Here is a 14,501-nt window from a genome sequence, read left to right as displayed (position 1 = left end):
TTTTTTTTTTTTTTTTTTAAATGATTGAAAATCTCTTAATCCCAACTTCAATATTGAACATATAATGAAGACAGCTGAAGAGGAGAGCTCAGCTCGTGTCCAGAAACACTGTTCCTGGCTGCACATGTCTGTCAGAGGAAAAGTTAGTCGAGCTGAGAAAAGGCATCTTTAAAAAGTGATACAGAGACGTGTTGTCACCTACAGTACAGACAGTCTTTTCTGAGCTCAGCAGTCGCCTCTTTTGTTTTCTTTCACTCTTACCTTATTGTTAAAAGCTCAAAAGACTCTGAAACCTCAGCTTCTCACATTCCTGACCGCAAAAGCAGCGAAATCCAACAAAGAGATTTGTTTTTAATCGACAGAAGGCTTGCAATTTGTAAAAGTTTTCAGTCTAACAGGATTTTATCAAAACTTTATCAAAGCTTGTCCACCATATTTCCGGTAAATCAATCGATGATTTAAAAAAATTTAAACAAAACCACCTTACGTTTTCTGGACTAGCGAATGAATGTTATTTCTGACGGTCAGTGTGTTTACATGCACAGTTTAATCAAGCTAAGGCCTTAGTCCGACTAAGACGGGCAATCAGACAACGTGCCGAGTCCGAGTTTACGTGCAGAGGAGATTATTGATTTATTGGCCATCTGACTCCGCCTCTGTAGGTGGCGCTGTATCCTTAACGTCACAGAAAAAAGAAACAGTGAATGAATGATAAGATGGATCGTGCTGCGGTTCTGTACGTTTCATGCCTGCTGTACTGTGTTATCCGAAAAAAGGCGGTGCCACTGTTTTTTACGTCATCGTCATTTTCTACTTCTGGGTCAAAGACCAAGGAAGGAAATTTTGGTGCATGCTCAGAACGCTGAGTCCAACTCAGTCCCACTGAGCGTATACATGTAGGAGTAATCGGGCTATGAATCAAATTAGGTCAGGTATGTTAGTCCGACTAAAACTAGCTCGATTTTATTCAGACTAACATGTTTCCATGACATTAAGAAAATTAGGTATGTTAGTCCGACTAAAACTAGCTCCATTTTAGTCGGACTAACATGTCATGTTTACATGACATTAAGAAAACTAGGTATGTAAGTCTGAATAAGACTAGGTTGATTTTATTCAGACTAACATGTTTACATGACATTAAGAAATCATTGTCTTAGTCTGACTAAAATCAGACTTTTAACATGCATGTAAACGCACTGACGACTTAAACTAGTAGCTTTAATCGACATATTTATCCTCCATGAATTGCTTTCTTTGTCTGTTTTAGGCCGTGTTGTAGAAAGTACGGACGAGAGGATACTGTTCATTTTCCGCTGACAGGTTAATTGACTCTTCTTTCCAGAACTTTAATAGATTACAGGTTGTCTCTCTGTGGATTTGTCCGTTATTTCTGTTACACTTGTTGCCACCACGTTGTTGAGGAAAAAAGTGACACTGGCGACAAGAAGTCAGACACGGCGAAATGAGAGCAGTCAAACAATCGCACACAGAGCAGAATTAAGTGAACGGTTAATTATAGAAACCTAGTGTACGTCGGTGAGGTCAACGTGAATGTAGCACGGCTGGTGATGATAGTGTGTGGTAATGAAATTAAGAATGATGACATATCAGAATGCACATAACGACATTAAAAAAGGTCAAAGGTGAAGCGGCAAATGGAAGAGTTTTTGTTTGTAAACTCTGTTTGAGTGACCCGCTCATGTTTTATGTTCATGCTGGACTTGAATGTTACAGTAACTGATGATGACACCCAAACTGTAATTATCCTGATTATACTATTGCGTATTTGCCACGAACCCTTTTATTGACCTTGATCATATTCTACTTGCCAAGCATTGATATTGTAAAATGGCTTTAACATGAACAGAATCGAGGATTTTTCACAGTTATTATTGTTTTTATTGTTCCATTTTTTTAAAGGACAGTGCTTATTATTCAACATTTGAGTTAAGTCTGAAGTCTGCAGACAAATTCTTGAAGCTGATGCAAAAGTGTCGCCGCTCTGCTGTAGCTCCTGTAACTATCAAACCGTATGTAGCTGAAAAATGTCCCCACTGTTAAACAAGGACATGTGGTCTCAGGTGGTAAAAGACACAAATGTGTATAACCCATAATCCTTCAGGTGAACGCTCTTGTGAAGAAGAGTCGATTTCACCACGCGAAGGTTCTTTAAAGATGCTGGAAGTGTAAACGAGGAGGAGGAGGAGGAGGAGGAGGAGGGGGGGACGCGTGTCGTCGTCGTAGATAATCGCTGTTCATTGTGATCATTTTACTGTTGTGAAGATTTATATTTGAGCTGTAGAGTGGTATGGTCGTACTGTCTCTGTACATCATATCCATCAAAGTCTTAGAAATGTGCTAATCAACTGACTTTTTTTTTTTTTTTTTTTTTAACTGGAACATCCTGGGACAGATGTGGAGCTGTTTCTTTTGAATCTGAGCAGCGTTGAGTGGACACAGTGCGTCGTCCACTCAACGCTGTGTGCTTGTCTTCTGTCCGTGAGTCAGATCGACACCTGTTTTAGCCGTCCGGTCCAGTTTGTGTTATAGTGCAGTTTAAAAAGGCTCACACCTAAAGGACAAAACTCTATTTGAAGAAGTATATTTATATCGTCTTATTGTGCACCTGTTTTTTGTTCAGGTGTCTTCTCCAAGTGTCCCTATTGTTATTATTAAAAGTGTTTTTAAAGCACCTGTGAAGTCACTCTGTGGGTTTTATTCACTCGAGTCTGAATTCCAAATGCAATTGAGGATTAAATTACAGATCCATTATGTTTAAAGGTGCAGTATACACAGAGGCTATAAGAATGTGCCCTGTAGAGTGTCTTATATGCTTTTTTTCACACAATCTGATGAAAAGAAAATTACATTTTCACCAACTGCAAAAACACCTGAGTAAAAAAGCCTCAAAATGTTTAAAATTGGATTAAATTTGGAAATGCGTCAAATTTCAAAGTTCACTTTGGCTTGTTTGTATGAACATATATAAAAGACAAACGGTCTAATATTGTGACTTCTGCACCATTATTGCTACTTTTACTACTAAAAATGTGATATGAAATGAATCGTAACTTTAGAAAAAAAAAAAACTATTTTAAAGCCTGAATAAGTGACCTGTAAACACACCTCCTGCATGTCCATATAAGGAGTTGTGCGTTATTCCCACGGCAAATGACCGTGGGTGCACCTGCGGCACAGATCAGACAAACATACAGTATAACTAACAATTAGTTTCAGAAATACAGTAATGACAAAGTGGAGCAGATTAAAAAGCTAAGAGCAGCAACAAGTTCCCACAGATTTTTTAAATTCCCTTAAAGATCATTTGAAGGTCATTTTTTTTGAAGGACACTGAAGGTCATAGAGGCCTGGGATGGATTTGTTGTAACAATGTAAAAGTCTATGTGTGGACAATGATGAGCAGAGAATACAGAAATTGAATGTACTCTCCGTAACTATAAGTGTCTTCTATATATTCTTTAGACACAGGCTGCCATGGTTCTACAGGAGCCCCCAAAGGCCAAACCAAGGCAAGAATTCCTTCCTTTCTCGTATGAAAGGCCTATAGTAGTTGTTACAGTGGTGAAGTCACCAACAAGAATCTGAACGCCCATTTTTGTTCGATTTGCCATTTGACCCAGCGCCATTGTTGAGATTTTCAGCTGGAAGTTCACAAACGATACCAGCTGTCAATCACTCGTTTGTTGTTGTTGTTTCAGAAGACCTGAAACCAGAGAATGAGACCAGGAAAAGGTTTAATGACGTGATAAATCAATTGAGAATTTGGCGTCTTTTTCACATGGACTTCCATTAAAACAGGGCTCTTTTTTTTGTAACCAACGGTGTCGCCCCCTGGTGGCTGTTCAGTATATTTTTACGTCCTGGTAGGTTTTGATAAGCAAACGCTGGCTACAACCATAAAGATTTTTCACCTCAGACCATTCCAGTAGGTTTGGGATGAACCAGCCTTTTCATCATCATAAAACAAATGATACACTTTTGTCTGAATGGTCATATGTGGATTTGAGAGCAGGACAAACACAAACAATTAATGGAAAGGAATCAATGTAAAATACAAGCTATGTTAGTGGACAAGTCGTCTGTCAAAACCTTCAAAATCCTATTATTTATGACGTTTTAAATTATATTCAATCTAATCCAGTATTCCTAGTTTATCTTGATGAGTTCTGCTGAAATGTTTAAATTATTTATTGTTTAAATTACACAATTTTTACATCTATAGGAATGAACAAAGCAGGTCAGAGACCCAGAGAACACTTAAATGAAAAAGTGATTCAGGTGTTTATAATCAGTAAAAATCCTTAATTAAATAGATAATGTGTATGTATTAAAGTGGTTTCACTGAGATTGATTTTTCTGCATTTATTAGCATTACTCCTCGTTTTTTTTTGTTTTTTTTTTAATATTCAGATTTACTCCTGGCAACCTAATAATTTAAAGTCAGTAAAAAATATTACTAAAAATAAATATATAATTCGCTTTAATGGAAATCAGGAATGATGAAGGTTCTAAAAGAAAACGAAATATATATCTTTTATTATAATAATTGATTTTAAGCTTTAGTGTGAAAGACAAACAGCAGGTATTTTTTGTCTGAGTCATTTTTTGTCTGAGGCCAATAAATATAAAACATTTTAAAATGAATGAAAGTTAAAAACATTTATTTTAACTTGCACATATTTATTTTTATATCCACCTTCAGCTCACTGATATTTTTACCCATTCCTTTTTTGTAAGCAGCAAAATTAGGAATAAGCTCCCAGTACATAAAATTATTATCTGTTCATACATACAAAGAAAATAATAATGCTTAATTGCTATATTTAAAATATCAATTACAATAATTTTTTTCAAAACAAAAAAAATCGAATTTCGATCCTAATTCCTTTTTGCAGCCCTATTTATAGAATTTCTCATTGTTAACATCCTTCGTTTTCTTCATATGTGCTGTTTTTTATATTATTATCGTAATTATTATTAAAAAAATATTATTGTTATTGTTATTATTGCTGTTGTTTTATACCAGTCTATAGGCTGATATGTATTAATGACAGCACTGACATGTTCTGCATTATGTTGAAACATTCATTTTATAATAATTACAATAATAACAATGAATGACTTCATAATAATATGGTAACTAATTATATAATTATGGAGGACCCGAGTATATACAATATAAAAATTATTATTAACCAAAGAAACTGACAATGGGAAAAATGAATAAATAAACAGGATATGCTGTTAGTTGTTTGTTTTCCACTTGCTGTGATCTCATGATGTCATAACGACTAACCGAGTTACTAACATTCCGTCACAAATTAATATTCTCAACAAAAAAGAAAAGAAAATAATGGTGAAAATTCAGAGTTTGGGTTTTATTTCTTCATTGACTGATAAATAATCAGGTTTTAGTTCATGGCTTTCTCTCTGGTGTGAAACACCAAATAATTGTAATAATAATCATGATAAAATGAAGTTGAAATGTTAAATGGATTAAATTTAGTTCAGGTTTAACAGCACGATCAAATGTGAAAATCCTTGAAAAAGGCAATTTCTGCTCATTCAGCATCAAACTGCAGCATTAACTCTCTCTGAATCATCCTGAGGAACACTTTCACTTTGTGTGCGTAAAAGAGTCCAAAAACAAAAAAAGACAAAAGTTTGTTTATTTTTGTTGTTTTCTTCAGCAGCTAATATATCGCTTTAGGTCACGGATGACAAAAAAAATAAAAAATTTAATCTGGTGCGTAAAAGTAAAAAAAAAAAATACATATCGCATGAGTCAAAGTTGACTGAAAAAGCCAAGCCCACCCATAGCGCAGTGAGATCCACGGCTTCAAGTCCGTCTTCGTGCTCAGTCTCTATTCGAGCACCAAGTTGAGCCTCGTGACAGCTCCGCGTCTTCTTCCCTGATCCGTGCGTAAAGGCGAGTTTGGTCGAAGCAAAGACGAGTGCGTCTAAATGTGATGTGAAGCTCTGACAGCTGCTGACCCTGCGGCCGCTGCGTGGTTGGCGTATTGCGATTCAAAAAAAAAAAAAAAAAAAAAATGATGTCACGCGAAGCCACAAGGAGACCTGGGATTTACCAAATACCTTCCAGTTGAGCAGGAGTCCTGCCAAGTAAAGGACAACCTCCTCCTCCTCCTCCTCCTCCTCCTCCTTCTTCTTCTTCTTCCAGCGGCGACAAGTGCAGAAAATCAACGGAGGAGAATTTAGCAAATTATCTACTTTTCCGCTCCCCTTTCTGGACGTAACGATCCGCGAGGTCTCGACTCTCCGCACGCCGTTATCGAGCGAGCAGCGGCCGTTCCTGATTGTCATCAATAAGCGGGGGAACGGGCCCCGTGATTCGGAGGGGGTTTTCCCGGCAGATGATGTCTTTTCCTGCGGGCCGGTGAGGAGCAGCCCCAACCTCCGCCTTCCCCTCCAGCAGCTTCTTGTCGTTGTTGTCGCGGCGCGGTAGATGCGGAGGTGATGGACGGACCTCTCCGCCGCCCAGCGGGGATCCTCAGCTCCCCCCCGGCTTCTGGGAGTCAGCCCGCGGGCTCCGACATGCTCACCTCCGGCGGCAGCAGCAGCAGCAGCAGCAGCAGCAAGACCCTCGCTTTCTCCATCGACCGGATTATGGCCAGGACGCCCGAACCCAAGTCGATACCGCTCCCCAGCTGGTTCCAGTCCGTTCCCGCGGGGAAACCTGACGTGTGTGCGTCCTCGCTGCACTGTATGATTCCACTGATGCCGCTCGGGTATGATCCGGGCCACAGGCTCAGCATTTCCGGGCTGGATGCGGGCCACTTGGACGCGTCTCCTGTCGCTGCTCCAGCTGACTTTTTGGGCTTTGGGTTGAACTATAAGAATCAACAGGAGGAATCCGCTGTCAACCACAGCACACAACCGCAGTACAAACTCTTCAGACCCCGGGTGGTGAACCAGTCCTCCTTCCCCACCATGGGCACCGTGTGTTACCTGAACTGCAGCGGGGACAGCGGCTCCTGTGCGCCGCCGGCCGGGCTCGTCAACCTGCACCCGATGGCCTCGTACCTTCTCAGCGCCCGGCACAAAGCCTTCATGACGGAGAAGAGCAAGCCGGGCGTGCAGCAGGCCGGGGAGCGGTACCCGGTGTCCGGCGTGCAGGCCTTCAAGGAGCTGTCACAGAGCCAGATCCAGCACTACATGAAGGAGCGGGACCAGATTCTCACCGACAAGATCTTCAAGGACACCGCGGCAGCAGCGGCCAGACTCAGCGGCTCGTGTCCGGGCAGCAAACCCAAAGTTTTCACCTGCGAGGTCTGCGGAAAGGTCAGTGACGGACACCAGCAGCAACATTCACTTCTTTTTAAAACTCTATAAACAGTTTACAACTTTTTTATTTTTAATTTTATCATTTTCACTGACGCGTGTAAAAATACAGATGTTAAATAAATCTAAATTATACTGTAAATTATTATTATTATTTATTTATTTATTTAACGAAGAAACGTTTACATTACATAGTAAATGTAAATAAATTGAATTCGTTATTTATTCGTTTTAATATCACTTCTATATTTACTGGGTTGAATGGTCAGATTTGAACAATGTAAATTATTTAAATGTAAACAATACATATTTAATGTGCAGGACCATTCATTTCTAAACATATACCATATAGATATAGATATAGATATATTTTGAAGCTGAAGTTGAATTTGAAGCTTCGGTTATTTTTGTTTTGATTTAACTTTTTAAGCAAATAATAAATAAATAAATACATAAATAAATCCCACTGAATCATAGAATAAATAGAGATAAAATTATTTTATGTGACTGGATTCGTCTTTTTCTTAAGCTTATTTTTAAATATCAAATGAAATTAAACTCTGAATCGGATTATTCAATGATTTAATTTTCCTTTTTATTTTGTTGAGGTTTCTTTCTTTTTTTCTTTCTCTTTTTGACGCTCATTTAAACGATGTTTGGTGAAGGTGCGGAATAAAAATAATCCCGTAGTTTTCATGTCATTTCGATTAAAGTGAATTAAATGTCCTAATTATTCTTCATATCCATATTAATATTGTGTTTTCCTCTCCTCCTGCTCAGGTGTTTAACGCGCACTACAACCTGACCCGTCACATGCCCGTGCACACAGGCGCGCGGCCGTTCGTGTGCAAAGTGTGCGGCAAAGGCTTCAGACAGGCGAGCACACTGTGCCGACACAAAATCATCCACACTCAGGTACACAACACAATCAACCCACACTTATTTGTTTGTTTGTTTGTTTGTTACTTGTTGAAATCATCACTTCATGTAATTATAATGCAATATTCATTTATGATGTTTACTGTTGTCATGTTCTTTTGCCCCAACCCAGATGAATAAACCTATTTATTTATTTATTCATAGCTCATTTCCTCACAACAAACATGATTGATAAAAATGCGTTAATGAGTTAAATATTGATTCTAATTTAAATACAGTATATAATCCATATTCTCATGTGTCGCTGCTATAAGAACGTTTAAAATGAAGATGCAGTTCCTGTCAGTCATTACACTGATTTTTATTTTTGTTTGTTTGTGGGCGGGGCCTTAACTTTTACATTACATACATCACTTACTGTCACTTTAATGGAGAGGAGGACAATGCTTATGACAAAATTAATGACGTTTAAACATTGGAAACTTACTGTAAACGTATGTTTTTGTTACACTATTTATTATTCTTTATTTTACTTTTATAAATTACAGACACAAATATAATCCTGAGTTCAGAGAAACAGCCAGATTATAGGGTCTGAGTTTCCTAATAAATTGAAATCATTAAGAGTTGCAACTAACCATTATTTTCATCATCGATTAATCTGTCGAGTATTTTCTCGATTAATCGCGTAATTGTTTGGTCCACAAAATGTCAGAAAAGGTGAAAAAGTGTTATTCAAACCTGGAAACGACGATGTTTTCAAATGTCTCGTTTTGTCCACAAACCAAAAATAATTCAGTTTGAATGATTTCTTTGTTACAGAGAGTAAAGAAACTAGAAAATATTCACATTTTAAGAAATCAGAAATCTTGTTTTAATCATGGAAAAACCCTCAAACTAATTAATAATCGATTAATCGAGTAATTGTTTCAGCCTTAGAAATCATCATCATACATTTCTGTGTAAATAAATATTAATGCTTTTAACTTCTAAAAATAATAAAATGAGAAGAAAAAAAATACAGGAACATTCATCAGATGTCTGTATCTGTGTCATGAAGCTCATGTGAAATTATCTTCTGTTATTTCCTTACAGTTCTATCAACATTTCTATTAAATGTGCAATTTCTAATGTGATTTTTAGTGATTTTCCTTTTTTTTTTTTTTTTTTTTTTTTACAGGAAAAACCGCACAAGTGTAACCAGTGTGGAAAAGCCTTCAACCGCAGCTCGACCCTCAACACACACTCACGCATCCACGCGGGATACAAACCGTTTGTGTGCGAGTTCTGTGGCAAAGGCTTTCATCAGAAAGGTGAGCACGACTCCGCTCAGAAACTCTGCTCCATCACATCTCTACAAATGTCACCGCAGTGACCTCATGGGCCTCAATATCAATGATATCAAAATATCAAGTGTATTTACATTAACTAATATCCTGCATATTAACACATCAAAGTAAATATACAAATTATGCTGATAATAATAATAATGAAATACATTCCTCTTAGCAGTTTATTTTATTTCAAACTCACGTCTAAATATTTCATGAAAGCTTCACAATGTGAGCTTTTCTAATTTAACTGTGAGCAGCGTCTGTCAGCGATATATGAAGAAGAAGAAGAAGAAGACAAACACATGCACAAACTGCTTCACTGCCGTTCACGTTACGGACACAGTCTTTTGAAACGTGAAGCACAGGCAGCTACAGGAGAAGCACAAAAGCATGTGCAGCTAATGCAAACAGATACAACACTTCACTTTTTATTTATTTATTTATTTATTTATTTATTTATTTATTTATTCTTGCATGTATGCAGCCATTGTGCAGCTGGTAGAATGTTAACTATTCCTGTTTCATAACATTAAGTCACTAAATAAAGTCAATAGAAATATTGCTGTTACGAAGAGGATGAATGATGGAGTTACACAGTTACAGTATATTTTTTACTTTAAAACTTTAAACTGGACTCAGATTCTCATCATTTATTTGCAAAATAATAATTTTAAGTTCCCTTAAATGAGTCTCCTTCAGTCAAAGATGTGTTTTAAAGAAGATATTATCACCTACAGTTATCTCCTTATTTTTGTTATTTATGTACACTTTAAGATGAATTTGTATAATGTAAACACACATAATAGCTATGAAGTGTTTTTGTTGAACAAGAGTGTGTTGTTGTCTGTCCTGAACCACTGTATTCAACTACTTAATCTTTAATTATTGGACATTTTATTGCAGCAATTATTGACATTTTGGGCCATATCACCCGGTCCTATAAAGGTCAATGTACATGACCCATATGACTATTTTAAAGGCACTTACACTTGTTATAATCACATGTATATGACTGTTAGATACCTGATAGAGACACTACAATATTTATTCAAGCCTAAATGCGTTTTTAAATATCGTCCTGACCTTCACATCGTATTCTACAGACATCAGAAGTTATTTTAAATGTGTTTGTCAAAAAACAATCACAAATAACACCACAAATTGCAATTTTATTCCAAATTGTTCATCCCCATTTGTTCCCAAAATCAGTTTTTTAAAGGTTTTTCTCCCTTTCTTCACTTATCCACTAAACCAAAAGTTTCTTTTTCTTCCAGTATTTTTTTGGACTTTTGATTTTTGATGTGCTGCTTTTGTGCACAGGCAACTACAAGAACCACAAGCTGACGCACAGCGGGGAGAAGCAGTTCAAGTGCTCCATCTGCAGCAAGGCCTTCCACCAGGTGTACAACCTCACCTTCCACATGCACACGCACAACGACAAGAAGCCCTTCACCTGCCCGACCTGCGGCAAAGGCTTCTGCAGGAACTTTGACCTGAAGAAACACATCAGGAAGCTGCACGACCTGTCCAGTCCACAGTCGCCCCCCCAGACCTGAGACACGCTGCTGACCTCTGACCCCCGGGAACAGTGACTCTGCACCTCAAAAGAAATAAAAGAAAAAGATAAAGACGTCCCCATCAGGTCAGGAAATAAACTCAAGTCCTCCTCAGACAAAGTTCTGTTTTTAGTAACACGTGACCTCATTTCCATGCCTCCACTTGCTTCTATGAATCAATAATTGGTGACCTCAAATCACTGACCCATGCTCTCCAATGACTTCTTCAGGCCACTCACTTGAACCATGAGATTCCTCAAACACAAAGAGTCCTCACATTTCAAATATTTCACTTGGAAATACTCATTTGTGTGCTCGATATCACATTTTTGGTTCCCAGACATGAATCATTTGTTCTGTGATGACTTGGATCAGCTTTGACCTCCCTCGCGTCTCTCCTGTGCAGCCACGGCATCTTTAAAAAAAACGTCCTCAAATGAGGAAATAATGTCCTCTTTTAACGGCAAAGTTCCCGCTCAGGTCGCCGAGACCACAGCCTTGCTGCTGCTGGTGCTGAGGAGATTTGTTTTCACATTTCTGCACAAAATGTCCTTAAATTCATATCTGTTGAGACAGCGCATTCCAAATGACAAATCATTTAATCAGAAATACCGATCGGCTCAGTTTTTATTCCCTTAAATGAGTCTACCTTCGCTCAAAGTCATCGGGGTCGACAGGACACAACAACAACAACAAGAACACAAACTTACATTTTACACAGTGTAAATGAAAATCTTCGTCTTTTAAACGCCACACAGACTGTTTTAAAACGTTTTAAAAGCAGATTATATTCTGCTTCAGAGCCACGGAAGAGAATCTAAAACTGTTGTCTATGCTAAATAAGGCGATTGCTCCATTTGAAATGAATCATTGACTCGTATATTTTGTCACATTTATATATGTCTATCTCCATTGGGGGGGGGGTGTTACAATTCTATTGACGCATTGTACCATTTTTCTAATATTATTTCCATTCACTGAAAGAATCTTTATGAAAAAATCAAATGTATTAAATTGTAAAAATTGACCATGATCACCACCGACAACGAGGGAACCCAGACCTTTGACCCTGATCCGTCCTAAACACGACCCAAAAAGAAACATGTGAGGAAACTTCCCTCTGGACCCTGGAGACACTAAATGCCTGCTGACCCAAGACTTCTTCATCCCGCCCTCTTGTACTTGACCCCTGCAAAACAAAGAAAAAAGAGAAAGGACTCTCTTCCTAATTCCCACGAGGCCCTGCAGACTAACTCACTCTGACCTCTGACCCTCATTGCTGGCCTGTATGGACGCTGACCGAATACAACACGGCTGCAATGCTTGGTCTCTCTCAGCATTATGTTAGACTGAGGACACGCGACAGAGGACGATGTCCACTGATTTCTTAGTCCATTATGTCCAAATCGGTGACTAATTATTGTGCCATTAGTCAATCGGTGGTTGCTCGTTGTGATCATTTGCATCTCAGGAAACGATGTTGATGAACTCTGAGACCAGAGATGCAGCAGAGGGGGGGAAAGGACAGGAACACGTCAGACATCCACGCGGAATTTCTACCAACATTTAAAGGAAAAAGTCTGCCGACAAAACCTGCCAACACCAGTATCTTCTCTCTCTCTCACCTTCAACTAAAAAAGAGAAAACAATTAGAAACACACCAGTGAGCGTCACTGTTGCGCCAGCTGACACGTTCCCTCAAACACACACACACACACACACACACACTGTCTTTTATTCTGACTCAGTCAGAGACACTGAGACACCCAGCCGAAGACACGAGTCCTTGCCAGATTCAGACGTGTCGACAAACCTGCCAATGAAAAGAGTCGCGCACTGTTCCCCGCTGTTTGTCTGATAAAGGAAAAACACAACAACGACAAGCGTGAGCAGGGAAATAAACTCACACGTTCATTCTGAGCCGAACTTGTTCGAAAAGTTTTCATGTCCAACAGTGAAAGCGTGCACTTCAAGGTCCAGAGACTTCATCGAGGGCTCAAACCTCCACCAAGGCCACACAGTATCCCCACAGTGTTAAACCTGTGTCCCCAGCTAAAATCGAATTATCAAACATGCCCAGAAAATGTCTTCATAGTCTGTTCTCAATACACGACAGATGTACTTACTCTAGTTCTGTGTTTCAAGGCTCCAAACCTCCCCCGGGTCAGTCGTGTCATTTGTGCGACATAAATTATGACAGAAACGCTAAAGAAATCACTCAATATTTATGATATATTATTAAGAATAATAATAATCAACAGTTTCTCCAACACTGACTGCACCCACACAGCTTCACCTCTCCATCTCTGGTCCTGACTGGCAAAGACAACATAGTTTTTTTTTTTTTTTTTCCTTTTCAGTCTCAGGATTATTGTACAAAGAAGTGTTTATGATATTTATTTTATATTGTGTACTACTGTAATAAGTTAAAAGAGCAGCGCCGAACTGAAAACATATGGTATATGAAAAGAAAAAAATGTCTTGTCATTGTGTGTGTGTGTGTGTGTGTGTGTGTGTGTGTGTGTGTGTGTGAGAGAGAGAGCGTGGCCCCTGTTGCAGATGCTAAAAATCGAACCTAAAAAAACACAAAAAATTGTGCGTGAAAACGTCTTCAAACACATTTTAAAAGTATTCCACTGTACATATTAAACAAGGCTGAGTTCATACTATCAAAATGAATTAAAAATTGAAATAAAAAACTTTTTTTATTAATAAACTGGGGATCTCAGGAGTTTGATTTCCGTATACACAGTAAGTATTTTGTTGTGGATCAGGATAAGGCGAGTGCATCCAGAATCGTTTAAAAAAAATATTTAAAAGTTGTGTGTAAACGTGTATACTGTCAGTCTTGTAGTTTAAATTAAAGTAAATATGGTCAATAAAATTTTGCAAAATTGAGAAAAATGTAAAATAAAGAGTTTAGGATGCAAACAAAGACCAGAACAACATCCTTTTATGAGCAGAGGGGCTGTAACAATCTACAGTCTTACCAGTAGATGTCACCTATTCTTAGAAAAGGTAAATGCCTTACAGCAGGTTTGTTCTGGTTTGTTTGATGCAACTCCATTTTTCCCTTTGTTGCAATTATTAGATGATTAGATTCTAATCATAATGTGGACATTTTAACAAATTCATCCTGTGGACCGGATTGGACCCTCTGAAGGGCCAGTCCCGGCCTGCGGGCCGTACGTTTGACATCCCTGTTTTAGAACCTTTATGGCTACAAATTAGTCCAAGTATGAAACACTGAAAAGAAAGAGGACAATGAATATAAAACAATTTTATTCAACAAAAATACTGCAGTAGTACTAGTTATAATAATAATAATGTAGTGTTTTTAAGTATTAATTGGTCATATTTACAACTTTGTAAAAGGTATTATGTTGTTTTACAGGGAGCAAGTGTT

General features: G+C 38.2%; 1 protein-coding gene across 1 annotated transcript; it reads left to right on the top strand.

Annotated features, from left to right (window-relative positions):
* Positions 1 to 6,501: 6,501 nt before the first annotated feature.
* On the top strand, positions 6,502 to 11,095 carry fezf1 (FEZ family zinc finger 1; the record flags this gene model as incomplete). The annotated part of the gene is made up of 4 exons (XM_083894021.1): positions 6,502 to 7,326; positions 8,107 to 8,241; positions 9,386 to 9,518; positions 10,860 to 11,095. The coding sequence occupies 4 exons, from the start codon at positions 6,502 to 6,504 to the stop codon at positions 11,093 to 11,095; spliced, it is 1,329 nt and encodes a 442-aa protein (XP_083750147.1).
* Between the last annotated feature and the right edge of the window lie 3,406 nt (positions 11,096 to 14,501).

The sequence above is a fragment of the Microchirus variegatus genome (genome assembly GCF_963457635.1).
Source record: "Microchirus variegatus genome assembly, chromosome: 8".
Lineage (NCBI taxonomy): Eukaryota > Metazoa > Chordata > Actinopteri > Pleuronectiformes > Soleidae > Microchirus > Microchirus variegatus.
Note: the sequence above shows the minus strand (reverse complement) of the source record. Positions and strands in the feature narration are given on the sequence as shown.